Here is a 27,798-nt window from a genome sequence, read left to right on the forward strand (position 1 = left end):
CCAAGTTGTTTAGAAATAAATACTAATAAAAACTCTAGATTTTTCTGGGCTGTCATTTATCTTCAATTTGACCATTTTAACGCCAAAAAAAAACCAACTACACCTCAGTAAGCTATTAGAAATACTGTGCTGATTGAAAAACATGTCATCAAATCAATTAAATGAGATGTGTCACATAATATAGACAGATAGATAGATACTTTATTGATCCCGAGGGAAATTTAATTAAGAGACACATGGAAATTCAGATACAGTGTTCGACGAGACTCACCACTTAGACGCATCTCGAAGCAGATCCTGAAGCAGGACTGCATGATCTCACAAACAGACTCGTTGGTCAGGTGGGCTCCAACTGGCGTCAGCAGCAGAGTCCTCAGGACCTGTTTGTTTTATTAATCCAGCAATTAACACATACCAAAATCATAAACACTGTATGTGTACTTCATATCCCAACCAAACTATGAACATGAGGAGAGAATGCACCTCTCTGCAAATCTCTGTCAAGTGAGACAAAAATCTTCATGACATTCATGAAGCACCCTGAAGCTGGTATAGGTCTGCTTGTATAAGGAGTGAGACCACATGCACCAATATTTCTATTTACAACATAGTGCGGAGAAGTTAACATGCATGTTTTGATGGAAGAAGGAATTCGGAGGATAAACACGAAAGCACAGGGAGACCTGAAAACTGTGCACCAGTCATGAATCAAATCCAGAACTTTTCTTGCTGTTGCAAACAATGTTGCAAAAGGCATATAGTTACTAGTAGTAAACAAGTTGTACCTGAAGAATCTTCATAAGGACAACTTCATCACTGGCAGGGTCCGTTCCTACAAATCTAGCGTGCGTGACCGCATCGGCCATGTTCTCAATGGCCTCTGCTGCTGCTTCATGGTTAGCATCTGGAAACAGACAAGAAACACACAACTTTCTTATTCGCAAGTAAATGTGATTAGTTTGATAAAGAGAGCTTTTAGTCTGAAGGAACACCGAAAGGAAGCCAGATTACCGACGGCCACTTAAGCATAAGTCGCCATGTACCACTGCGAGAGCACAACATTGCTTTTGACCCTGCTGGAGTCTCATCGTTGATTATGCATAAGGAAAATTTGATGTTTGAAACTGCGTCAAAACATGTTTTTCTAATTTCTTATTGCAAGGTAAAACCAAGACACTGACAGCAAAATAAGAGAAACAACAGTGAACAAAACAGGGATATGTTATCTGTCATGTGTTGTGTCGCTATGATGTTCGTATATATGGATGTGTGTATCTGCATTCAGTCAGTCAGTAGGCTGGACGCATTGGACTTATCAAAGAAAGGTGAGCATAGGAAGGGAGATCTGTGATTTTAATTTTTTTTTTTTAAAAAAAGGGAAAATATGGAAATAAATAAATAAATAAATAACCACATTAATACGAATCCTACCTCGACCAACCACCACTACCACTAATCAGGAAACTTGGACAGGTGTACCAAAAAAATAGCCACTGAATTTAAGTTGATGGGTAAATGTTGTATAAAGACAAGAGGTTTTCTTCACAAACAGACCAATTGTCTCCCTGCTTATAACCTTAACATGAAAACACTGTGTAATGCAGCTACTGCATCCTACAGTCATTTATTTCCACGGGATCTCTTCATGAATAACAATTCTATAGGAAGCTTACAGTAAAGAAAGCATCTGTAGTGTCCTGTTCTATCTGCAGCTGCCATGTCTCCTGCATCTGTTCAGAGAGGGCTTTAGATGCACAGCAGGGTGGTGGGATTATTTGCTAACTATTTTGATGATCGAGTCATTGTTTCTGATATTTTTTTAATGGAAAAATGTGAAACATTTGTTTCTTTGACATCTTTGACAGCAAATGAAGTGTCTTTGAAGAAGTCATTCTGGGTACTGTGAATTCGCAATGAGCATTTTTCACAAATTCTTGACATTTTATGCAAGATTATTAGTTCACTCAGTGATGAAGAACATGCTCCTGCTCAACACATAAATACAACGAGACAAATCTAGAAGGTTCTGTCCACATTGTCCTTTAAACCCTGGCATCTAATGACCAGATGTGGCCTTTTGTTGGAGGCAAATTGGCTGTCCGAGCAACAGGAGCCAGTGTTTTTGAAACCCGAGCAGCTGGCCAGCTATCTGCCTGGAACCAGCCTGTTTTCCTTTCCCATCACCCTCAGGAGCAGCAATTCATTAACTAATAAGCACAGGGGAAAAGAGAGGGGAGTAGAAGGACAGACGAAGAGAGAAGAGGAAGGTGCACATGAGGATTTTCTAAGGAAAACAACAATGCAGCCTGTTGACATGAACACTGATGTGTGGAAAAGATTTCCTGACACTATATCTCTCTAGTCGGGCATGTGATAACTAGTGGAAATTAGACAAATGATATTACTTCCCAGGAAAGTACGCATTTAGCAAAGGTTTGGGACATTTTGTTAATTGGCAGCTGCTGTGAAGACTTTAAGTTAAGGCAGTAAATCTGTTAAAAGTTGGTTCATGGCTGAGAACTGCTTTTACGTGTGGTTCAGGCTGTTGAGACAGAGCAATTCCAACATCCCTCCAGAGGAAAAGGCGACAACAAGCATGAAAGTTGTGCTGAAAACATCCAACATCCAGACACAGAAACTGGAGCCACAGGGGGATCCGGCAGAATGTCAGAAGTGATATAAAACCCTAATCCTTCTCTTGGCACAGAGTCTATACAAGCAGTATCCAAAGGAGGGGTGGGGGCATTGTTAAAATAACACTGAGGAGAGGAGAGGCTCAGTGTGTGTGTGTGTGTGTGTGTGTGTGCGTTTGCCTGAGGGTATGTGGGCAAAGTCAATGGGGGTTGAAGCAGCTGCCACATAAAGCAGTTGAAGTAATATCAAACTCAGGCGACAAAAATCAAAGATGTGGCGTGAGCGAGAGCAAGCAGAAAGGACTGAGCGGCTACGCAACACAAAAAGCTCTCGGACGGCCCTCTGCATGAGGGCCATCTTTAGAAAGCAAACAAAGGGACTGCTGCATTTTCCACAGTCACACAAGGAAATTAGTTTGTTCACCTGTTCATCTTCTGAATAGCATAACATCACCTTTCAGCCAGACTGCTCTGCTGCCGCCTTTAGCTACAGTTGATGTGAACATGAGTGGAGGCTTTCTGATGGTTTTATTTTCAAAGATTGAACAAACATGAAATCTGGCTATGTTTGGTTCTTCCACACACACTTCCAGAAAGAGAGCAGATATTGATTCGGAAAAAAATGTTGACTTTTTTTTTTTTTATGTTCAACACTGATGTTTGCTGGTTTTCAGCAGGGTCTCACTCTCTCTGTGTGTTTATCGATGTAGACAGCGTGGTGAATTTATTTTGGAATTTTTATATTAAAAGAGTAATCCAGCTATTTTTGATTTTTCATAAAGGTAAAGGAAACTCTAGCTGGAAATGCCTTATATATAGCCTTTCAGACTTTCAGACTTTAAATCTATGCTATTTTTGCTCTTCTTTCTTTTCTAATCATTGTTTTTTTCTCTTGATCTTTTCTACCTTATTCTACCTTTTCATGGCTTTATTCTGGCCTCACATATGGTTTTGCCTTAATCTTCTCACAGGTTACAGAGAGTCGACTGATGTCATACATAATGTGGAAAAAATAGTTCATCAATACTTTTGCCAGTCCCTTTTCTCAGTCAGTTCTGCCAGTAAATTTGTTGCTTATGGATTTTAAATAGGAAGTCTTGCTCTTGCTATATTTACTTCTTCATTTAACAGCAAAAAGCAGTTTAATCAAGACCAGACAACAAGTTATTTACAAGTTATAAAGTTAAAGGCAGGCTACAGCTGCAGTCTAAGCTCATTTCTTGTGGCAGTGACTGCAGCTTAAGCTTCAGCTTGAGCCTCACTGTGAGTCCGATGTGGGCCGATGACCACACGGCTGCTAGCAGCACAGCGAGGGGCTTTGCTGACTCTGCGGGGCAAAAGCAACGGAGGGGGGAGAAATGAGCACTGGGAAAAGGGGGATAGGGCAGAGATCTCACAGCCCCGAGGCTTAGTTTACTGCTCCTCCCCATGTCAGTAGACCTCAGGCCACAGACTGAGAAGAATAACATTGCACTAAATGAGATGGGTGAGAGAGATGAGTGGCTGACAATTACCTTCACCCTTCTCTTGTGCCTTAGACAAGCCGAAAACGAAGAGGACGGTGCAATGGATGAGTTGCCAGGACAAGGGGGGAACAGTTTTGCACTGAAGGGGGTGGATCATATTTAAAACAAAATGTTGGATAAAGATGAACGCATGTGGCCGCTGGAGGCACTTCCCTCACTGAAGACTTAGAGAAGGATCAGGGTAATGTGTTCTAAACATCAACGCACACCATTCACGGCTGAAAGCTTACAACACATAGAATGGTAACATGCTCATTCAGTGCACTGGAAACATCAAGGGGTCACTTATAGAAGTACAGGAAACAACAACTGTCTTACCGCAGGCAATTAAAGCAAACTAATTCGTTTCGTTAGATTGTTTAAAATGAATCCAGTGGAGTGTCATCAAGTGTTCTTCAATTTTTGTTATTCTTCAGAGCCAGAAGATGGCAGTACTTGACAAGACCAATGCTGCTCTAATATCTGTCCATTCACTACTCATATCTGCTCATTTCATATATCCTAACTTTACATTTTCTCAAAGTACCAGAGTACAGTATATTAAAGGGCACTTTCATTGTACAATGTGTATTCAATTTGTAAGTCGTTAATAAAGGTTAATGTCGGAGCATATGATAACAGTTTTAGTTTGGGCTGGTCTATGTCTCTGTCCGTCCTGTTTATCTACCTACTAATCTAACTCTGTTTCAGGAAATACAAAATGTAGTTGCAGCTGTCAAACAAGCAAAACAGACATACACAATGTTGTAAGTACCAGCACCAAAAAACAGCATAGCGCAACCCTCATCTTTAAATGTGCATTTAAAACACATATCTGTTACATTTTTGACATTCTGCGAGAACAAAATGTAACATTACTGTGCTCACCTAAAGCAGACACTAATGTGGGCACTCACTTTTTAAAACTCATTTTGCAATTATACAGAACTGAGTGCTTGTTGAGCACAACTATTCCTAAAACTGAAAGGCTTATACAGTCACTTCATACTTTTATGGGAAAATATGTCTATGGTCTCCTCTTCTGGCACGTTTGCCAGATCAAGTTTCAATCCTCTTTGAACTCACATTCAGTACTGCATGCTCATAGCCCCATTGCCCCCTACTACCAGAAAAAAAAACAGATGCATGGTGAAGCAAAACAAGCAGAGACAAAAGTGCATTAATGTGCCGCTGGAGACCTTGAGCTGTTTGAGGAACGAAAGTCAAACTCAAAAGCAGAAGGGTTAATGAACTTGTCTGACTACTGTCATATTCCCTCATCTTAACCACATGTGGAGAGTGCCTTGACATCGACTGAGCTGTGCAGCCCTTAAAACATACTGATGAGACTGTGGTGGGGGGTTGAGATGGCGTCAGGGTGGGGGTGGTGTGGATTAAGAGAGCTGGTGTCAGGTCTGGAGTGACAGACAGAGGCTCTGGGATCTCAGGGGGCGATCTATGACATCATCTGTGAACAGATATTATGTGATTCTTGGTAGGCTGGAAAGCATCAGCTACTGCTGGTCTTCACTTTAAACACTTCAAACATCCAACAATCCTGCACTCTCATCTGTTCCAGAGACTATTTCACTCATAAGAGCATGACATTTTGTTTTAAAGATACAGAAATGAAAAGAAAACAACATGAAATCACCTAGGGTTGCTCTTATTTTACTGTAGTAAACAAAAAAAACTACAAACTATCAAAAGCCTGGAGCAGAAATGTAATGTACATCCCCGTCAGCTTTTTAACACTGTACAATGTTCGTGTAAGCCTAAGTGCTTATTTAGTTTAGCAATGACTGCAGCTGTTTTGACAGCAATGTAACATTGAGTCAGCCCCTGCTATTTAGACTAACATCTGGTGATGCATGCTCATTTCACACTTAACAAAACAACTGGCAGACACTTGGTCATATTTCCATGATGAGGCTAATGAGGACAGGCAGTCCTGATTGTATGCCAGCACAAGTCAGCTTCTGCATCGATGACAAGAACGGACCATTCCTGGACTGGCCTGACCACCAGCTATCACTCTGGTATGTTACTCCAAATGAGTCATGAGTATATATTATACAGTGTGACCCCATTTTAACCTAGTATTAACATGTGATCCGTAAGTGGATAAAATATGTGGATAATAGGTGAGGATGACAGACTGTATTTGCTGCAGACGTCCATAAGCTACATCTCTAAAGGCTTGCTGACTAAGCTAACACGAGGGAAGAAGCTTGAGTATTGAAGCAGCGCTTCAGTGTAGAAGGACAAAGAACTTTTGTGACTTGGGAGAATGTTTTCTAAAGAACGGGGTTAAACTGTACAGATGTCATTAAAACTTGTCTGAGATCTGTTTAAAAACACTTCCATCCTCCACATTTCTAAAAGATGGAAACTGGGTCTGTAAGTCTGTGTAAAAGCACTTACATGTTAAGAAAAATGTCAGCCACATTGTTAATGTGAAGGCATCTTACCTATAAGACCATAGGAAAGGAACTTATTGACAGAGGTGAGGGCAAGGCCTGTGATTGGTCCCGTGGTGTCCTCAGAGCGGACCACTTCTAGGAAGGGTCTCAGGAAAATGTTGGGTTCAACATCTGACAGCTCTGAAAGAGGAGACAGACACACACAACAGTAAGTTAGGTAAACCCGCAATGTGACATAATGGAATTTTTTTGGTTGTTTAGTTTGCATGTACTTATTTGCTAACAGGTTAACATTTAGAATTAAAACAGCAGATTGGATTTTAACATCACACTGTGACTGTCAACACCAACATCTAATATACTGTTCAGGACACATTACAACAGCATGCTGTTTAGCTGTGTTTCCAGGAGCCTTTGGAGGAACCAAGTGGCACTAAAGGTCATTGTTTTAAACCACTAAAGCACTTTCTGGCAGCATGTTCTGGTTACTTTGGATAGAAATGCATGACACATTCAACCTGATGACAAATAAAATTCATGGAAAGGGCTTAAGTGCCTTCCTTCAAACGGGATATCCAAATATATAATGCACGAGAATAAAGGGTGGAAACTGCATCTATAAGTCCGTGTAAAAACACTTAATGTAAGAAAAATGACATCAGATCATTTAACATAACGTACATCACAATACAGCACATTTCCAACAAAATTACTGAATAAAAAATGACCACAAGAAAAAGATAACTACCGTAATTTCCGGACTATAAGCCGCCACTTTTTTCACACACTTTGAACCCTGTGGCTTAAACAATGATGCAGCTGATCTATGGATTTTTTCTCAAGATGAAAGTGACACTGAGAGCGACAACGAAAGAGAGACCGACAACGTGGACACCCGCGGCTTATAGACAGTTGCGGCCTATATATGTACAAGTATTTTTTTTCTTTTCAAATTTAGTGGGTGCGGTTTATATTCAGGTGCACTCAGAACGTTTATGCAAATTTTCAGTTTAGCATGTAACAAATATTCATGTGTATAACAAAATGGCGTATAAAATGATACTGTGCAGACTTAATGTACTGTTCCCCTGCACGATCTGTGATGCTCTGTCTAAACAGCTCTGCTGCCCTGAACCGGTCAGGTCAGTCTCAGAGAGCACACATCTTCACCAAGGCCAATAGTCCACCATTATATGTCTGGATATATTTGAAAAAGAACTAGAATTATGTCACAGTTTGGTTACTTATGACCCACTTGAAATGTATGGCAGCATCTGCAGAGACTGCATGTGTCTGTCTTTTCTGTTTCTTCTATTTATTAATATTTTGCTCTGTTGGGGAATGTTTGTGGTTGCCAGCCTTTGGATAGTGTGTGTGTATCCCCAAGCAAATGACTGTCTGCAGTCTCCCTTCTCGGTCATGATGTGTGTGTCGCATGTGTGTCATGCAAAGGTGTTGGGTGAATTTACAATGTAAAAGCAGCTCAAAGGTCTCTCTCTTTCGCCGGAGGATACAGAAAGAAAGGACGTCAAGATGGGGAAGCAAAAACACAAAACAGGTAAAAAAAGCAAGAGAGGAAATTAATGGAGTCACGAACGGCGCAGTGAAATGTTGTGCCAGAAGAGTGCTTGCCACAGTAATTCCGTGAGGATTATGGCTTTCTTAAACCAGCTCCACTCCAGACGAGAAAAAAACAACATGGACATCAAAAGGGCCGAGGAGCGTCCAACCAATTTCCAAAAGTGCACATGTGACTGCTGTGCATTAGCGTGTGATATCCAATACCCCTGCGGCTTGTTTGGAAATAAAATATGAAATCATTTGGAAAATTCACACAGCCCCTTTATCGGCCGCCAGGTCACTTTTAGGCCTCACTTTCAAAAGCAAATCTGTTACTTTCTGCTTTATTGAATATTTTTTCATCTGGTGTTCTGGTTTGTTCAATCTGAAAGCACGAAGCAGTTTCAGTTTAAAAGGTGACACAGAGAGTAAATTTAGAAACAACTGCACAAAAAATATGCAGTTTTCCCATTGAAGGATATAAATGAAAACCTGATCTTATGAACTAGATTAAGATAAAATTAAAATTCTGAAATTAAAATTAAATAAAAAAAAAAGCAGCTTGTTGTGTTGGTTCCATCTGTACATCAGCCACCAGAAAACTTCTTCAAGAGGGTATCTGTGTCCCATTACTTTACAGTGTAGTCAGGATGGAAGGAGGGCCCTCAAATGAATCTGTCAATAGACCCTGATGAAGACTTCATCAGATGTGATCACCCTGTAAGTGCTATGGCTGCGTTCCCAAAGACCACAGATTGGAAAACTCAATTGTGTTGTATTGATCCAGCTGGCCATCGTTGAACACAAGGCTGACTAGAGCGGCCTGTCAGTGGCCACCACCAATCTTCTTATATCAAGTCTAAATACGGCCTCTGTACTTCAACTCAATCTCCAGGGCTTGTGGAGTGGAGTGAAATAAATTAGTGACGGCTGCAGCCATGGTGAGGCAATCATTCTATAACCAGGTTGACCTCTGGCTGACATTGACCAAAATATATATATATATAAAAAAAAAAATAGGATTAAAGCAGCTCATCCAAGCGTGCATGTTGCCATCTAAGGGTTGGGCTTGCTGGGTACAAGTGCTGGTTTAAGAGTACGTACAAGTACAACTCGAGTTCTGCCTAATTGGTTAAAAAAAAAAAAAAAAAAAAAAGGTTTGTGAAATGAGCCCATTACGATTCACCATGAACCTAATCCTATCTACCTTTACTATGCTGGGGCTGCAGTAAGAGTATCCAGCCATGTGTGGATTACCTCTCCAAATGACCCCAGCAAAGAGAGAGAGGGGAGGTGGGGGTGAACCTTTGGCCCCAGGAGAGCACCTCGGGATGAGGCCGGCTCACTGCAAAACATAAGCCATCTTTAACACATGCACATCTATTGGCACTGGAGCAGAAAAGGCTTAGAAGACAGAGAGCAACAGTAAGACAGAAATCTGAGCTGCAGACACACCTTATTGTCCAGACAATGGGAGAAAAAAAAAAACTGCGCAGAGAAGAAATGAAAAACAAACAATATCTGCACTCAAGCAGACCATCTCAACTGAAAACATACAAATATTTCAATGTGGAGTCCCCAGAGATCTTTGTAAGGCTTTCTAAGCAGAGTCAAGAGTTATACAAACAGGCCTGTTTTCCACAGAATCACAGTGTAGAGAAGCAAAATATCAAGTGCCTTTAATGGTTGATACATCAAAACAGAGATTCAGTTCTTATGGTACTGGCATTACAACTGAGTAAGTTCAAATTAAACAAAAAAACACAAAGACCATTGCTGCAATAGTGAAAGAATGTTGCAACGCTTGTGTAATACGTGTATGTATTATATGTATACATGTATAATATTATATATTAGATTTATTATATATTAATATCCTTGAAAGGCTCATTTGTTCACAAGCAAGGAAGGGCTGAAGTTCCCAACTTTCTGAAACACATGCATAAAAGTAATAATAAGGAACTCTTTGTAAAGCTGTTGGTGGTAAACACCGTTTGTTTGCAAATGACTGAATTCTGTTTTCATGTATGCTTTTCAGCATCCCAACTTTTTTGAATCTGAGATGTAGATGCTCTAAAAGGGACCACCTCAGGATACACTTTGGTTCATGTGGCATTAAGCATTCATTATTATACTAGGGTGCCAGTCCCAGCCTGCTCTTTGAATCAGGATTGCCCATGATACTTTAATGTATTAGATTTCAGAAGTATTATATATCTTCTAATGCTCAGCTTTTAAGGTTTTACGGTTGTAGCCGCATGTGCACATTAATCAGTTAACTGCTCAACCACAATTAACCACTCAAAATTTTTGGTATAGTGTATTTTTATTATAAAATCGCACCGACTGCAATTTTCTCGGCCTAATCCAACTTCCAATTTTTTCTCTAAGAATTAGAATTGACAGCATACACAAAGAAAAATCAACTCTTATTCAGTGCAAAATCTTACTTTCATAATAAAAGAAATTATTACACTTTATAATTTCCTCTCAAAATAAATTAACTGGAAAGAGCCACAAATAACTATTAACTGAAAACAAGCTGTATACTCAACTTTATCGGATATATTTTTACTTTACCAAACAAAAGCAGGTGCAACAGATTTATAAAACAAAACAAATGTCAGTTAGTTATATTATTTTACACTATGCTTCTAAATCCACCAGGGCTGAGGTAATTTATCACATTTCAAGTAAAGCGTCAGTCTGTTGTTTCGAACATTTTCTTGGTAGTGCCCCACAGTTTACTTTGGCCTTATGTGTGTTACAGATTGCGAGCTTTGTGTGTTCTTCTCTCACAGTGAAGAAAGTCCATGTTACACACATGTTGAGGTACATGTCCACTTGCAGCATCTTTAAGGCGAGGGATTGCGACGTTTCCCAAAATAGCACGCTGCTGGGCATGTCAGTAAGTGTATCAATAGATGATGATCCCCAAACGCATTTTATACTGACAGGTAGCATGACTGCCAGTCATATCGACTTTTTGTTTGTTTTCATTTTGCTGTACAGTGAGACTAAGAAGCAGAGGTATTCTGCATGTTTTATTACACAAACTAAACAAATAAAGTAAAACTGGGCAGCTGCTGGAATGTGTGCATCACGGTGTGTGTGCTGTGTGTTTCAAGTGCATGAAGAAGGTCTACTACGGTACCTGCGATCAAACTGTATGGAAAAAACTGCAGTGCTCAGACTGCGGTCAAACTGTAGCGGTGCTGGCGTACGGTAAGGTAACACTAACAATGCAGCTGCTGGCTTCAGGAGATTTGTATGATCATTTGTTGCTGATTCATGAAAACCACTCACAAGATGGTGACCTAAATCTGCCAGCCTAATGCGGCCTCTGCTTCAATGGCATCATCGGTTTCATTTTCAACTGGACTTGGCATCACGCCTTTAGATAATTAAAACTAAAATAATTTAAACATTTTTTAAACTTCTGACCCTTACATTATCATCACACTGAGTGCTCATCCTATGGCAGTGTATATCCTATTCAAAGACACTGTGCATCTGAGTGGCTCACTGAGCTTTCAAATGATCTATTTGGTGTGGTTGATAAGAACTCCGGTGTGTGTGCCAGTTTGGTTCACTTCCTTACGGTTGCTTTGAAAGATGTCTAAGATGTGCCATGAAAGCAAGGCAGACCAACCACAGGGCATCATAGATATGTGATTTTAGCATGAATTCAAAAGTTAGATGAAATACATCTATTGCTTAGAAGATGTTATGAAAGCAATCCTTTGATAGATCTGTATAAATAATCTATACCTATGTAAGATAAACTGGTAACCATGGTAGCATATATGCACAACAGAATGTAAATTCTGGCATAATTAAAAAGACAAAGCATGTAGACAGACATGTGGACAGTGACTGTATGCAGATCTCAGTGGTGGAAAGCAAGTAGGTACTTAAGCACAAATTTGAGATACCTGTACTTGAGCATTTTCTTTTCATGCCACTTTAGCAGTATCATATACATTTTACTTCACTACATTGATATGAGGGCTTTAGTCACAAGTTATTTTTTTAATATGCAAAACATACAAAGGGTTAATAAAACTTGCTGTGTTTTTTTATATATAAATGAAACCACCCAACTGTTCATACAAGTACTGAAATATACATACTTCCTTTATCTTTACACTGCTGGACACAGAAATATTCAAGAGCGGTTTTGACAAACATCTATCAGAGCATCAACTGTTGTGCAAACAGCAGCAGAAGGAATAGAAACAACCTGTCCTCTGGGACATACACCATGGCACATGAACACACATCTGAAACCCGACACAGACACACAGCTGACAAGCTTTTCAGTGAAAATGGACAAAACGAACCTACTATGACACCTAATATAAGGTGCAACAGAGGCAAGGATGGAGGGAGCAGCAGATGAGGGAGGGCTGAATCCCCCTTTGACCGACGCAGCGGCCCAAAACCAAACACTGATGGTTATTGATCTGGGCCTCTTCAGCTGCTAAAATTAAGAGTCAGGGTCCTTGGTTGCGATGCTGAGGAGAGAGGCGACGCTTTAACAAGACCAGCAAGGCTAAATGAAATCCAGGGAGAATTCTGCTGTTCATCTGCTGAACAAAGTCTCGCCCGACAGTATTTTTATACATCTGTCAGGAGAAGTTTGATGAATGCCCTCGCCCCCCACCCCTCTTGTTTCATTCATTCTTCTCCTCAGTCCTCAGTCCCTGTATTCTCCTGAATGAAACTGACACTTGTAGAAGGGGCAATTAGGTTGGAACAATGCTATGGAGCTCCATATAGTCATTTCATTGGGCCACAGTGGTATTTTATAGATGCTTGGAACAATGCCTCTGCGCAACCTAAACAGGCAATTTGAAAACCCTGGAGAAATTAAAAGTTTTCTAAAATGCTTGAGAGGATGGTAGTAATGGCTGCTGCAGGAGAGAATCTCCTAAAGGGTTACATGGAATATAGTTTGCATTTGTATTTACAAGAACACTCTTACTCTATTGCTCAAGGAGGAACAGGCAGACATCCAATAGCCTTACAAGCATGCCTAAGCTCTTAAAACCTAATCAGTCACTGAGTCAATCAACAGATGTCTTCACATTGCTTCTTCAGAGAAGTCACAAATTTAACACTTCATTTATCTCAGTGAAAATACAATTAAAGAAGACAGAAGACCACAAAGTGTATCTTTGATGCTCACACAAATTCAAAACATTTTGGCCTATCACGTAAATGATGTTCCTAATCAAACCAGTACTGCCTTTTACAGCAATGTCATGACACTGTTTTGGTAAAATAGTCAGTATGTTTTACTGTTGTGATGTAATTGTAATCCCTTCCAAAGAACAACCAAATTTTAGAACTATGCTAAAGTTGTCTTTAAGAAGCTACAAAGTACATATTTGGCCTCTGAACATCAAATGATGAGGTTTTCAGGGTCCGTTGCTGCAAACTCACATGTGAAATCGTAGGTTATTATGGGCTAATGTCTCTCACATACAGAAATATCCAAGTTTGTGAGCTGCTTTAACTGTTAGTCACCTGCACCTATCATAGTCTACTTATATGTTTCCATTCAAATACTTTAATGAGTTTATACAACTGTTTATACAACAGAAACTCAACATACTGATTGTAATACAGGTACTACAACCAAGGTGATAAGGCTTGTACAAAGGGTTACAAAAGGCAGGTAATGGAATTAACATTGCATTATGAAGAGATTTTCAAGTTTATCTGAATTTCAAACTTTGCAAGGTTTCTAAAACTGAACCAGATAATTACAGAGTATAATATCTGTGAAAATGCTTTTTCACATAAAACATGCATTACAAACTGGAAGTATGCAATTTGAGATTTGCCTGTCTGACAGACCATATGAAAAGATGCTACTGAATGCATCACAGGGAATGTAGGATCCAGAGCCGTTTCTCCAAGAAACTCAAGTAACTAATACTGAAACAATCACTCAATGCTTTGTTTAATCCACAGAAGCATGTACAGTGCACTGTATTTCACAGAGATGATTATTACTGACGCTCAAGACTGTGGACACCCGAGAAGCGATGGCACAGACTGCAAGATGGAGGAAAACGCAGAAAAAAGCGAGGGGAAAATAAAAGAAGCAGGAGAGAAATAACTGAAAGTGTCCAAAGACTGGGATCATTTCAACCCGATGCATAACTATGTACACTGCATCCATTGTAAAAGCAAACTAAATTGGTCAGTGCTTACAGAATCTCAGCAGAAAGCAGAGGTCCGACCTACGCTTCAAGTCCGCATGGAGAGGACCAGACATAAGGTAACATTAAGGTTAGCATTTAAAGTACCAGTAAACCAATATGATTGCAGATTGAGATGAAGGCTAGTAAGTTGATTACAGCTACATGTGGCGATAATGGCATGTATACAAACACCCCTCTTTCCCCCTCACAGTAAAACATCACAGAAAGCTAAATATCAGGTGGTGTAAATAACAGCTGGAGTCTAGAATGCACCAATCAAATACAGCAGGTATATTCTGTTTAGTTTGACTGCAGTGAGCAGGATCAGCACATGTGGGGGAACCCTTAAACATAATAAATGAATGTTCATTAGCCGGTCTTATGAGTTAACACACACACTGTACGTTTATTTACTTTTAGCTTTTCAAGGAGAATTTAGGGTATTTGCATACCACAAGTTGTGAAGTGCAGCACTAAATGACTTCATTTGTTACTACTTTCATTTTGAACATTGTGAATTCTGTTCCTGTCAGTAAAGGAGGTCTCTGAAATAACACACACACACACAAACAGAGGATCTCCAAAAAAACCTGCAATAAAAACAGAAATTTGACCAAAAAGATTTCTTCTAAGAAGATTTCTTTCAGCAGAAATGTGTTTCACCTCTGAAAAGCAGAGCCATTAAAATTAAAAAAGGTGCATTCAAACAACATGACTTCATTATCAAACCTTGCCTAGGCCGGAGCCTGCCAGCCGCTACACTGCTTTGCACCTGTTATCCTGTACATAAAATGTATTTTCTATGCCGCATACTTTGCACACAGGCCACATTATTCCAGCAGAGAGCTGGCCGGGCCCCAACGTCCACTTAATGTGTTTCACAGGCTGCTGTCCCCTCTGTGATAGATGGACATACTCAGTGTTCAGTGTACACACAAATAATCAATTTATTATGCTGAATTCAAATCTGAGGGGCTGCACATGAATGTTTCTGTCTATATGTGAGGTGTGTGGGGGGGAAATATTATGTAACTCAGGATATCTTGTGTTTAGATAAAATAACTCTATCTTTCATTGTTGAATATTTCTGCCAGTCATTGGAGCTGACAAAACATCAACTCTTTACACACTTTGTCTAACGGCCTGCCATTTCATCTAATCCAAATGCTTCCATTTCATTTGGATTCATAAGTGTTTGCTTGTAGTGTCACAGTGAGGTGCCCTTCAGATGAGGCAGGCTCGTATTATCACTTCTATTTCCAGAAAAACAAACAGCAGAGAGCAAGACACACAATTTCCATCCCATCCTTCAACCATGTACCCTTGCCAATGCTAGTGTGTGTCTTGGTTAAGATGTTGGGCGGGGACAGAAGAAGGGGGGTGAGGACAGGATCGGTAAGGAAGGGGCATACAGCTGGGGTAATGAGGTTTGGAGGGCTCAAGGTTGAGTATAGTATAGGGTTAAGCTGCAGATGGCATCCATTCGGCAGGGCGGACCAGCAGACCTGCTCGAGCTCGGACTGGATTTCACACCCCTCCTGATGGCACTAGGTTCCACGAGTGCAAAGAACGAATGACAGTTTAAGGGCAAGAAAAGTACACTGAGTTAGTGAAGCAACTAAAGAATGCAGTGACTCAAATCAACCCATGTCTGAAGCAAATAATGTCGAGATATTGGTATCAGTGTACATTGTATGTCAGGCGATAAGTAACAAGAAACTGCACCATAGAAGAACGATTACATTGTCCACAAGAGAGTTCACTGAGTGACAATATATTGTCTCTGCAAACAAGAGGGAAACCACTTCCACAGCAAAGGTAGTAAGTGGCACCAAGCAAAAGGAGAACAGTTGAGAAAAAGAAGACGAAAATTTGTGAGACATAAAGAGAGAGAGGAAAAAAAGATTGAGACAAAGCAGCCAACACAGAAACAAAACTGTGGTGTGTATGTGTGTGTGTTATCGCTCTTATTTGTTTCACCTGCTGCACTCCTTCAGCTCCACACTAATGGCATTCCCATGGGGCAGGAGAGATTCCAGAAACCACACACTGTACAGGCTGACTCTCCCGTTTTCACATGAGACACCATACACCACTGCCACAGAGGCTCACGCCGCAACTGCACTCTGCTGCTATGAACAAAATCATGTAGTGAAAGCAGTAAAACTGCTGTCACAGGACAGCAATACTCCACATCACAAAGCGTTATTTACATTGACTGGGTTTTTTTACTCAATACATTCAATACAATTTGAAAGCTGAAATCCTCTGAGTCATAGGATTTTAAACTGCTGACATAGGTGATATATTAGCCAATTCTACTATATATACTATATTTAAAATACTTTGTCTATACTAGAATTTTGAGACAGTGTAGTAACTGGTATACTCTTACTGGTAACACTATTAGCCAGTTAATTATACTGCTGCATTATAATGTAATATAATAATATAATGTAAACATAAAAAATATAAACATAAAAATAAAATAAAGCCTCTGAGATCCTAGATATATTCTTGCTTTGTTTCAGACTTTGGTAGACTGCTTTGTTTTCAGCTGGAACAGTTATTAATAAGAAAGCTTGCTGATTGCCTTTCTGTCTTGCTGCTGTTTGTTATCAATAATATGACTCATTTAAGTTTGAAGATCAAATTCTGTTGCATTTGTTCAACACCGAGATGCATAATTTCTACTCACATGGCTTGTTTTTTTTTTTTTGTTCCTTGGGAAACTACAACATTATGACAAACAACATTAATATTGAGGGAAGGCAATGGGACTAGATTTCTTTGATGTGGTGGGTAGTTACCTGTACCTGGGTTTATATTTTTAATTCAATGCCTTTTTTTTTGTTTTTAATTAAAAGTTTGACGCAAGGATGTGGTTCATCGTGTATTGTTTTTAAACCTTTGACAGCCAGATAGCACTGCTGTTATCTGCCTTCAGCCATTTCACTCCAAGTTTTCCAACTCCAAGTAAAAATATCAGCTAAGACAGGAAGAAGTAAGCACATATTGCAAGAGTAAATACAAAGAACACAGGCACGTGAAACTATATATACCACATATTGCCTTCAGTACTGCAATATTTTGAATCATAACCCCCCTATATTGTGCCAAATTCTTTCCCATACACAGTGCTAGTAGAAGATAGTGTCAAGTTTCTCTACTGTCCAGTAAGAACAAGAGGATGTGGTACATTTATACAGTAATAAATGTAATAAAGAAAACCTAACCTAACAGCCTTAATAAGCTGTCGTACGGTTCAGTGGAGAGCCCTGACATCCCATTTTATCCCTGCCTCAGTGTGTGAACCCCTCATTTGAATGTAAGCATTCACAGCACATCTCATCAGTATTAATAGGCTGATACCAATGTATTTAGACGTGATGCTCGCTTTATACCCACCCAGCATTGACAGCAAATCCTCTGTGTGTGTTTAATAAATCACAGCAGTTAGGTAGGATGGCTTAGTCTCAAGTCACCTAATGACTATATTATGAGCCACAGCATTAAGAGGGATTAATACTAATCTTGGCTGTTTCAGTTTACCCTGAGCTGAAGAGGTGGGTGGTTTGAGAGGACAACAGACTAGTGTGCATTCCCCTGACCAGCAGCTAGTCCTCAACTTTCCAATCCAAGCTAAAGTACATTACTGTGCTGATTTTACATGCTGATCACTGCCAAAGAAATAGCCTGTCTGACAACTGATCTCCAGGACTACATGCTGTTTAGCTAATCTGGATCACGCCCATTGGAGAAAAAAAAAAACTAAACTATATAAAACCTTGCTGTTTGCTTTCTACAGCTGGGATAAATACCAAAACAAACAAAATCCATCGATTCATTCTACATTCTACTAACCTAAGAATAAAAATTGACCTGAAATACAATGTAGCAAGTAGCTGTGGAAACATTACAAACTTTACCGCACAATGATGTGAGAATAAACAAATAAAATCTAAACCATCACTGAGGTGCAACTCCCTGATGTTTCTATCATTTGTACAGATCATGTACATTTGGAGTTCTGGTTTACAAACGCACAGACGCACAGATTTCAGATTTCACTTCTCATATTTTTAAAAGCTGATGATACCTGCTGATGAAGTCGATGACTGTCAACTGAGAGAGTGGAACATTATTGTTTGCTAATTAATCTCTAAATTATTCAACACCATATCTCAGAAACAGAAGGGAAGACAGTGAGCACATGTCACACTTGGTCAGATGCCGAACTGCTGACACTCTTGGGTGTCCCCTTCGAAACTGTGTAGACTGTATGGCTCTTCTGTGTTGCCAGGGAGAAGATGTGTGTAAACAATCTACATTTTAGAGTTTGCAGCTTCGTTGTAGCAACATCCAGGAGACAATGATCTTAGTTGGATCCTAAACCAAGTTCAATCCAATGCTTATATTTAAATGGCAGTAGAAGATAAAGAAAGCCCAATAAACGTTCACATACCGGAGGTAGCAGTACCAAACTATTACAGTGATGACCTTATATTATTCCTAGGACATGGCCTAGTTTCACTTAACCTGATCTTCCTATCAGAGAGGATGTCTTAAGTTCTTTTTAAATGATTTGACAAAGATGGCACAATTATCACAAAAGTGACACTATTCACTAAAAATAATACATTTACAATAAAGAACCAAACTGGATTGTTTTTTTATGTCACTTAGATTTCACAACATCTCTTTCCACAAACACAGTCTCAGTGTCACGTAAGCTGTCCATATGCAACAGGTTGCCCTCTCCATGGCAACACACAGTGACTTTCAAACAACAGAGGCTTACAGGGGACATTTCTAACCGCTGATGTCACACAGGCTCCATGGCAAGGAAACATTAAAGCCTATCGTGTTTATCCCCACTGGAGCTCTGAATTGCCCCCCTCAGAGTGGTTGGAGATGTCCCGGGCTGGCTTAGCAGACCAAGGCGACAACTGTCAGAAATTACTCCCCTGTGGGCCTGCATGTCTACCATACTAGAAACAGCTTTAAAGAAACTCAGAGGCAGCAGGGCACGGGGCAGTCCCTTTTCTGACATTGGTGGTATATTTAGTTTTTTGTTTTCTTTTTTTTAGTTTGTGCATTTACGTACAAATATCATATTATATTCTCAATAATTTAACTAGTCTAATAAAAGTGGTAACAAACTTCCAAACAAGCTCTCAAACACTGTAACTCTCTTTTCTACCTCCATGAGATCCAAGTTTGCTCATTCTTCTGTGCATGTACACTTGAGGAGGGCGGCGAGTGGTTGAAGAGGAGAGGAAAAATGAGCCACTTCACCGCTGCTGCAGCTCACTTCCACGGATGTATAAAGTGCACTTCCCTAGGGCTTGCTGTTTGTCATAAAACATCTCTCAGCACATAATTTAACCAAACTTGAGAGGCAAAAAGAGGAAAAAAATGGAAAACAAACATAATTTACTAAAGGGGTGTTGGAGTCTAATACTGAGGCTGTTTGCCAAGAGTGCAGTAATTCTAAACCATGCTGCAGTAAGTGGCTCCTCAAAAGATACTGTGGGGTAATGTCAGACAGCTGAACAAATGGGATGGGGTCCAGGGAGTGCATTATCTTTATGAATTCATGACTAAATTTTGTACTGAAAGTGACAGAGGCCTAGGTGTTTGTAAACACACTGTCTCACCAAAGAGTGTTCAAGAGCTAGAATGTACAGTGCAGAGCAAGTTTTTCATTCAACTTCTGCTTGCAGTAGGACTCGAATAAAAAAGGAATATCAGGCGTTACACAGTCTGGAAATGCAAAGTTGTACGCATCAAATAAGACAAAAAGGTAAAAAAATACTTGGTTTCCAGTTTCTTTAACTTACATTACAGGCTTTACAGAAGATTAGCTCCAAAACCACAAAATAGTGGGCCTCATACTCTTAAATGTCTTATACTACAAAAACGTGCCAGTGTCAGCATAATTAATGTCTGAAAACTACACTGTACTGGTTTCAATGCATATTAATGGCAAGACTGACTTGCAAAATTCAAACTACTATAATAACACATATATAACTATAACACAAGACTGACAGATGTGCACGGCTCATGATTTTTTTCTGCTCTTAGCGTTTTCAAACATGGAGACAAATTCTTTCCCATAAGCTTGGTTTCTGCAGTGCAATGTGTCTCCCTCACACCAAGCTCGTTCTGCACACGCAAGGCTGCGCCTATCCAATCCGACTGGCATCACGGCCATGGAATGCTGAAGTCCACATTTTTCCCATTCAGCAAGGAAAAACGGCCTTTCAAAGCCAATCAGCTAGAAATGTTGCTTTGTTTTTATTTTCGACTGAACTTCCTGGAACCTATTATGGAGCTGTCAGGAATGTATATTTAGCTATGGCAACACAGGGCCTCCTCGCCCCCTTGCGCCACTGGTCATGTCACCTCTGATAAACAGAAAAACAATTGGTTACCCCTTTTGTCACCTTTAAAGAAAATGGCATGGGTAGTATGTCTGTGGGTCTAAGTGACAAACACACTGTGTTTGCCTAAACAACAGTAGAGGGACATAGGATACATGTATACCATATACATATTATATTCCCAACTTTACTTGGTCAGAAAGAAGAGATAACATATCTAAACCATTATTCACATGTGATGAGATCTATTCAGATACAGCTGTGTATCAGGGGTTCACAGATAGTTCAGCAATGGAGAATAGCAACAATAACTTTACGCAAATTAAAGTCTAACAAAAAAGTTAGTGCCGTGTGTTGCTGTAGGATAGACAGCTGAGGTGCAAAGTGTTTTTTTTATCACAATTAAGTTAAAAAAAATTTGGTTTAGTCAACACAAACTGAGACCGGTGGGATGTCATTAATTTTACAGGATTTTTTTTTTTTTTTATCATAACCCAGAGCACCAGGATGAAGGAGGATGAGATCGCCACTTCTCCCATACACAATCACTGCAAGAAGGATGGCTGAAAAATAATGAATATATTTTTACAGACTTCCCAAGACGATTCTATTAGGTATCTATCCGTGCGTATTTTAATGGATCGAGAGCAGCTAAAATAAAGGTTGTCAGCCGCACTGCTTTCCTTTATGACAGCTGGCCTCTCTGTGGTCTGAGCATTTCACTGCACATGCAAGCGAAACGTAGTGTGAGCGAATGCGAGAAATTATATGGATGAACCTGTACAAGTGGCACAGGTTGGAAGGATACATGCATCTGTTTGACGCCCATCGATCTGTATTTCTCTCCCCTCCTGCTCATTAGCAAAGAACAGTGTGTAAAAGATTCAGGTGACAACTTTCAGCCAGCACTGACTACTGCTTTCAATGGTTAAAATGTGGCCTGTGGCACCTGTCAAAACTTTAAAATGTACTTGTCTGTTGTTGGGTTTGTTAGCGCTCTGCGGTTATCTGTCCTCGTCAGAGATCATTTGTAAAGTATGAATCTCCATCACAGACTAGCAGATCACATCACATCCAAAAAAAAAAAAAAAAAGGATTTTATATATATATTTTTCTAAACTAGAGCCAGTACCTGAAATAAGTAGCTTGTGAAAACAAATTAAGTAGTGTTTTCAGTAGTTATTGTTTGTGATACATATTAAGTTAGCATACAGGTAAATATAAAAACTGTACTGGACTACATCTCAGCAGGTATTGAGGACGACACAGCACATGTATTGGCCATAAACTGTCCAGTACAGGACATTCAGCTTGGTACGGCACGCACTGTGACAATTACTTTCAAAGTAATATATTTATGTCTGATACTTGAATACAAGGAACAAATTTTAGACCACAAGTTTTACCTGGAAAGTTTTGGCAGAACACCAGTTTTTGAGCAGCATGCTAGTTGGCCTAGCCCAGTTAGGAGTTTGTCACGCTAATGTATTGCCGTTGCATAGAGGATCCTCTCACTGCATGGGAGTATTGTGGTTTCCAGGTTACTTACAATGAAAACAGACAAATATTTATGTCAAACTGTACGCAGAATTGTTGTACTGAAGCTAGATATGCTGGCGAAACATTTCAAACATGTCATTTAAGACGGCATGTGTCCATTAGCAGGAAAAGACAAATACAAAGGTAAATCCTCCTCCCCATAGTCCTCAAGCAGCAGATTCAGACCAAAAGCAATAACTAATGCTAATGTTTTTATGATTGTGGACATGTGACTCGACAACAAACATTTTAAGAATATAAGTGCTTGAACCTTGCTACAAACTGCCTTCACATACATTACACGGACAAAAGTATGTAGACACGTCTTTATGGGGAGTTAGGCCCCTGACTTCCAGTGAAGGGAAATCTTAATGCTTCAGCATACCAAGACATTTTGGACAATGCTATGCTTCCAACTTTGTGGCAACAGTTTGGGGAAGGCCCTTTTCTATTCCAGCATGACTGTGCCCCAGTGCACAAAGCAAAGTCCACAAAGACATGGTCGGATGAGTTTGGTGTGGAAGAACTTAAATCGCGACCCCTCAACGGCATCCAACACCTCTGCTAGTCAGGTTTTTTCGTCCAACATCAGCGCCTGAACTCACAGTTCTCAGCATACAGCATGAATGGGCAAAAATTCCCACAGAAACACTTCAAAATCCTGTGGAAAGCTTTTCCAGAGGAGTGGAAGCTGTTATAGCTGCAAAGTTGTCAATGTATTTAGAATACAATGTCAATGAAGTCCCTGTTGGTGTCAGGTAGCACAATAATTTTGTTCAATGGACCCAAGTCTTGGGATGGAGCATTACTCATACATTAGTGTGATCTATATTTTTTATCTATTTTCTATAATGTTTTTTTTATCTATTTCTTTTTACTGACAATAAACCAACATTTGAATAAATACCTGAATGACAGTAAAAATTATGGCACAAGGACTCACATGGGGATCAGGGCCAAAAAAACCTGATTATGATATCGCTAATACATTTATCTAAATGTCACAAACAACTCAAAACTCTCATCGTTCTCTTATCATTACTATGTAATGCATTATATTCAATATAATATGAAAGCCTCAAAGAGCTGCATCTGTAAAAGCTTGACTAAGAGAAAACACTCAAAGATGTATGTTTCTGACTTTTCTGTAATGGCTTTGGTTTTGTTTTTGCAAAGCTGCAGTGCACTCTGTTCTTTTATCTGACCTGTCTTTGGAATTTCATAGTCAGTCAGCAGATCAGCAAACTACACCGACAGCGAAACATGAAATAAATCTTCTCTCTCTCTCTATTTTATTTCGTCACTGAATTACGAGTAGTGCATTTATTAACATATGACAAGTCATGTTCACAGTATAAGTGAAATTGCTTGGTGGTATCCTTTTCTCAAAATGCCACAGCCCCTGGAAGAGAAGGTTCATAAGCTACATTTGTGTGGCGTGTTTTCTCAGAGCATACACATTACAAAGCCCAGACCAATACATCAGTGGTGTCAAGTTTAAGAGAATCTGTGCTTTGAGCCCTGGATTAGTCTGACCTATACTTGACTTGATCAGTAACACTGATGCCCACTGGTTCCCAAGTTCATCCCCCCTCCTTGACCTCTGTGTCTGAGCCCCAGCCACCTCTCAAATTTACTATGTCCACTTACCCATCAGAAGACACCCACCACCACATACCACAGGTCCTTCAAATTCCTACCAGCTGAACAGGAATGCTTACAATTTTAAACTAACATATACACAAGTGTGTGGCTAGAAAGAGTGATTTCCTGAATTTCCTGTGAGAACAGGCAGAGATAAGACTGGGAAGAGGCAGAGCACAGTGGGCTTTAATGCATTTCTCTACAGTCCCACTTAGCTTCTGAATGGCCTGAAATGACCCCATTCAAATTAATTGATGAACACATACAACTTGTGATGCGTAAGACAACTTGTGTAAGAGTTTTGCAAACCCTGTGACATCTGAGCCAAAGCATTCACAAAACACTATAACTGCAGACACAGGCAATAATCAAGGATGGGACAGTCTTACCTGCCTTACTGAAATTTTATAATTTACACCATATTACAATTTATAACATCTCGTGGAGTGCAGGAATTAATTCCCTGCCTACAATAGCAACAAACTGATTCGTTGGTTAAGAATTCCTAATCTTCTTCACTGTGAACACACACAAGGCCAAAACCATTCTTATTTCGACAGGAATCCTTTAACCCCAGTTCTCTACATCTTTGTGCAGCGGGCCTGAGAGCGGAGAGCGAACACGGCTCCACATATCGGCAGGTCTATTTTGCTTTCAGTGCAATCAACACCTTCTTGTTGTGCCCGGTTGTTAGCATGTCTCGTCGTCAGCTGCGCTGGGCCACAGCAGCCTGCTCGGCTCCCCCCCTGTCAGCAGGGCAGCTTTTGTTAAAATTTGTTATCAGCGGCGCTGATCCCACACTATTTAAGAAGGGGCGCATCAACAGGTTTAAAGGACTCCTGCTGCATGTGTCACCTCTTTCTGATTCAATATTTGCGCTACGAAATGTAGCCAGCTGTTTAATCCCACCGCCCAACTTTGTACATGCCCACCAGCACGCCTGTCCTCCTCCCCCCCACCATCCCCTGACAAGAAATTTTTGACCCATGTCACCTTTACAGCACACACTCTTTCATACCCTCAGCTGCAGCCCAGAAATAGGCCAGCCTTTTTTAATCGTGGGTGTCCACTCAGAGGCGAGTGCCGTGTGCCAGTGTCCTGTTTTCCGAGCTCAAACAGGGGGGTGACAACAGTATGGATGTTGTGCAGTTTGTGAAGTGATTTTACTTTTCCATATTCAGCAAATTAGTCTACATGCTGTCGTTTCATCCACAAAAATCATGATGAAAAATAGTTCTCAAGCTTTTCGGATAATGAAAGTTAAATAAAAAGGTTACTTGACCATAAAAACTATATTTATGTGTCTCTACTATAATTTTTGTCATTGAATTAAAATTGAATAATAAATTGAATGACATAAAAATGGGGTAAATAAAGCAAGTACTGTTGTAAAGTCAAGAGTTAAAAAATTACTAGCAGTCTCCAGTTTGATAAGCAATAACCTCCACTGCCAAAAATATCCTCTGACAGAAATGCAGTATATGAATAAAATTAATTTGTAATCCCAGTGAAAATTAGACAAGAAGGCATCAACACATTATAAAACAAAAACCTTTCAATGGTGGTGAAACAGTCACGAACAACACCTGTAACCATGGTAACGGCTGTGTCTTCAGAAAGCTTATATTGCTTTAAAAAAAAAAAAAAATCAAAAGGGAAAAATGTCACTAACAAAAACCCATCTGTAATGGTTATGTGAGACTGGACAAACATAAAATGACTACAATGTGGCTAAAACTATACTGACTTGGTCGTGGTTTATTCTGGCCTGAATAAACCACAAACAAGTCCCAAAACGTTCAAGTTATTCATATATAAACACACATATATATGGAACTTCATACTCTATGTGAGTTCTTTATTGAAATAAAAAAAACACTAGTTTGTTATAGAGACTAATAAGAAAATAAATTCTATGTCCAGCAAACAGAGCATGTATGAATCTGTGAGAATCCCAGCTTGACACCAGCGAGCAACACAATGCTTAGCTAATTGGATATGTGTATTACAATGTCCGTGGTCACAGCACCCTTATGGAGCATGAAATAACAAGCAGCTGTGTGCGTTCAGAGACTTGACGTGTGTGTGTGTGTGTGTGTGTGTTCAGTTTGTCTGCCTGTGTACGTGGGAGGGATGGCTGCTGAGAGGTTTATTAACCCAGTCCATCAAGGCAGTGTGGGATTCACACTGAGACACCAAAGGCTTAAGGATGTGAGCACCACACAAGCAAGACAGCAAGACAGTGCCTCTCTGAAATACTAATATGGGCCCTTATTTTTTACCACAACAAACCTCCACCCCACCTCTACAGCCAACACCTCTACACCAGTACTGCGTGTACAGCTAGTGGAATGTGTGTTTAGTTTCGACCAGTTTTGCTACAGAGGAGATTTATTCAGAACTGCCTCTATCCTTTACCACTGACTTTCCATTTCTATTCACCCTACAAAACATTGTAGGTTTATGATAATCAAAAGAGCCATATGAAGCATAGTTTACGGGACCTCACCCTATATAACTGTCAATATGGAATGGCAGGGCTCTGTCAAAGGGACAGCAAATTTAAAGAGCCTATTTTAGTCTGTGTTCCCACAAACACCTTCTATAACCACCAGCATGGCAACATAGCAGACATCAGAATGGCCTTTAACTAGTCATGACTTATGTACTGTACACCGTTTTATCGCATTAGCACACAACATGTCTACAGTGTGTCACAAGTCTTAGGACAAAGCCATACACTGTTTCTAAAGAACCGAAAGTATCTTGGAAAGTCAAAAACGTACTAACAGTCCGAAATTAACCAGTTGGAAAAGTTAAGTTAAATTCAATGTAATTCTTTTCAATCTATTTATATAGGAACAAATCAATTGTAACCTCCTCAAGGTCGAATGCTAACGTTAGCCCCAGTCCAACCTTAGCTAATGAGTTCTCAAATATGTTCTTTAAACTGTCTCATTTTAAAGAAAATTAAGACAGGGCAAGACAAAATACTCTTATCTCACAGTCTTTGTGAGGTGATGTATACTTCTCAATTGTCATGTTGCTCTGAAAAAGGATAGTAGATCTTGACATACCATAACTTTGTCAGATTACTTTTTCCAAGGCCAAAGAAGAACTTTAACACTCAGCCATTCCATAGAAGGGATTGAAATTGATTTAGGTGTTTCATAAACAGACATGACCTGAATCTTGCTCTCAAATGTCAGGAGACACAAAATGACGAGATCAGAATAGGTACAAATGAAAGTTTACATCTCATGTCATCGCTACATAAGCTTGATGTAGAATAATTTTAATACAGTTATCTTCAAAAGAAAGAACTACTGTGCTCAAGTATGGCATACAACACAGAAAAACTCTGATAGTAACTGTTGCAACAGATGTAGAACCCATCAGTTAGCTGAGGTATGCTGATTGGCTGCGTGTGTAATGTGAATTTCAGATGACAGAGTGTTGACGCTAACACACCAAAAATATACAAAGTCATACACTGTAGGTCATGTCAACAAAATTCGGATGCCCACTAACTTTGCCTTGCATGGGGGCTAAACTTGGAGACACACTCATTTGCACATTGAAAACCTACACTTGACACCTTCAGAAATTGTCAATACCAGCTTGTCTAGTCAATCCTAAAAATGCTGTTCAGCCAATCAACATGTCACCACATGCAGACCACCAGTCTGTTTTTAGAACAGGCCTCAGCTGAAGACTAGGCACTGGATTCACAGGTGTTGAAACATCCCAAACCCTACCTTAATACCTCCTGTTTTATCCATACTCCCAACTCAGTGAAGGGTAATTAAAGTAACAGTGAACTCAAAGCCCATTAGCTCAGGAATAAACTAAAGTGAGCTGAGGTGTGGGTTGGGGTATCTGTCTTGTGC

The 27,798-nt window shown here is 39.8% G+C and overlaps 1 protein-coding gene across 2 annotated transcripts in view; it reads right to left on the minus strand.

Moving 5' to 3' along the window:
• gbf1 (golgi brefeldin A resistant guanine nucleotide exchange factor 1) overlaps positions 1 to 27,798 on the minus strand; it is a 79,596-nt gene that overhangs the window by 38,518 nt on the left and 13,280 nt on the right. For both annotated transcript variants that reach the window (XM_046402615.1, XM_046402614.1), the window contains exons 4-6: positions 6,610 to 6,741; positions 786 to 904; positions 272 to 380 (exon numbers count right to left, since the gene is read on the minus strand). In XM_046402615.1, the coding sequence (XP_046258571.1) occupies positions 272 to 380; positions 786 to 904; positions 6,610 to 6,741 (360 nt within the window). The remainder of the gene's footprint in view (positions 1 to 271; positions 381 to 785; positions 905 to 6,609; positions 6,742 to 27,798) is intronic.

This window comes from Scatophagus argus, chromosome 10 (assembly GCF_020382885.2).
Source record: "Scatophagus argus isolate fScaArg1 chromosome 10, fScaArg1.pri, whole genome shotgun sequence".
Taxonomy (NCBI): Eukaryota; Metazoa; Chordata; class Actinopteri; family Scatophagidae; genus Scatophagus; species Scatophagus argus.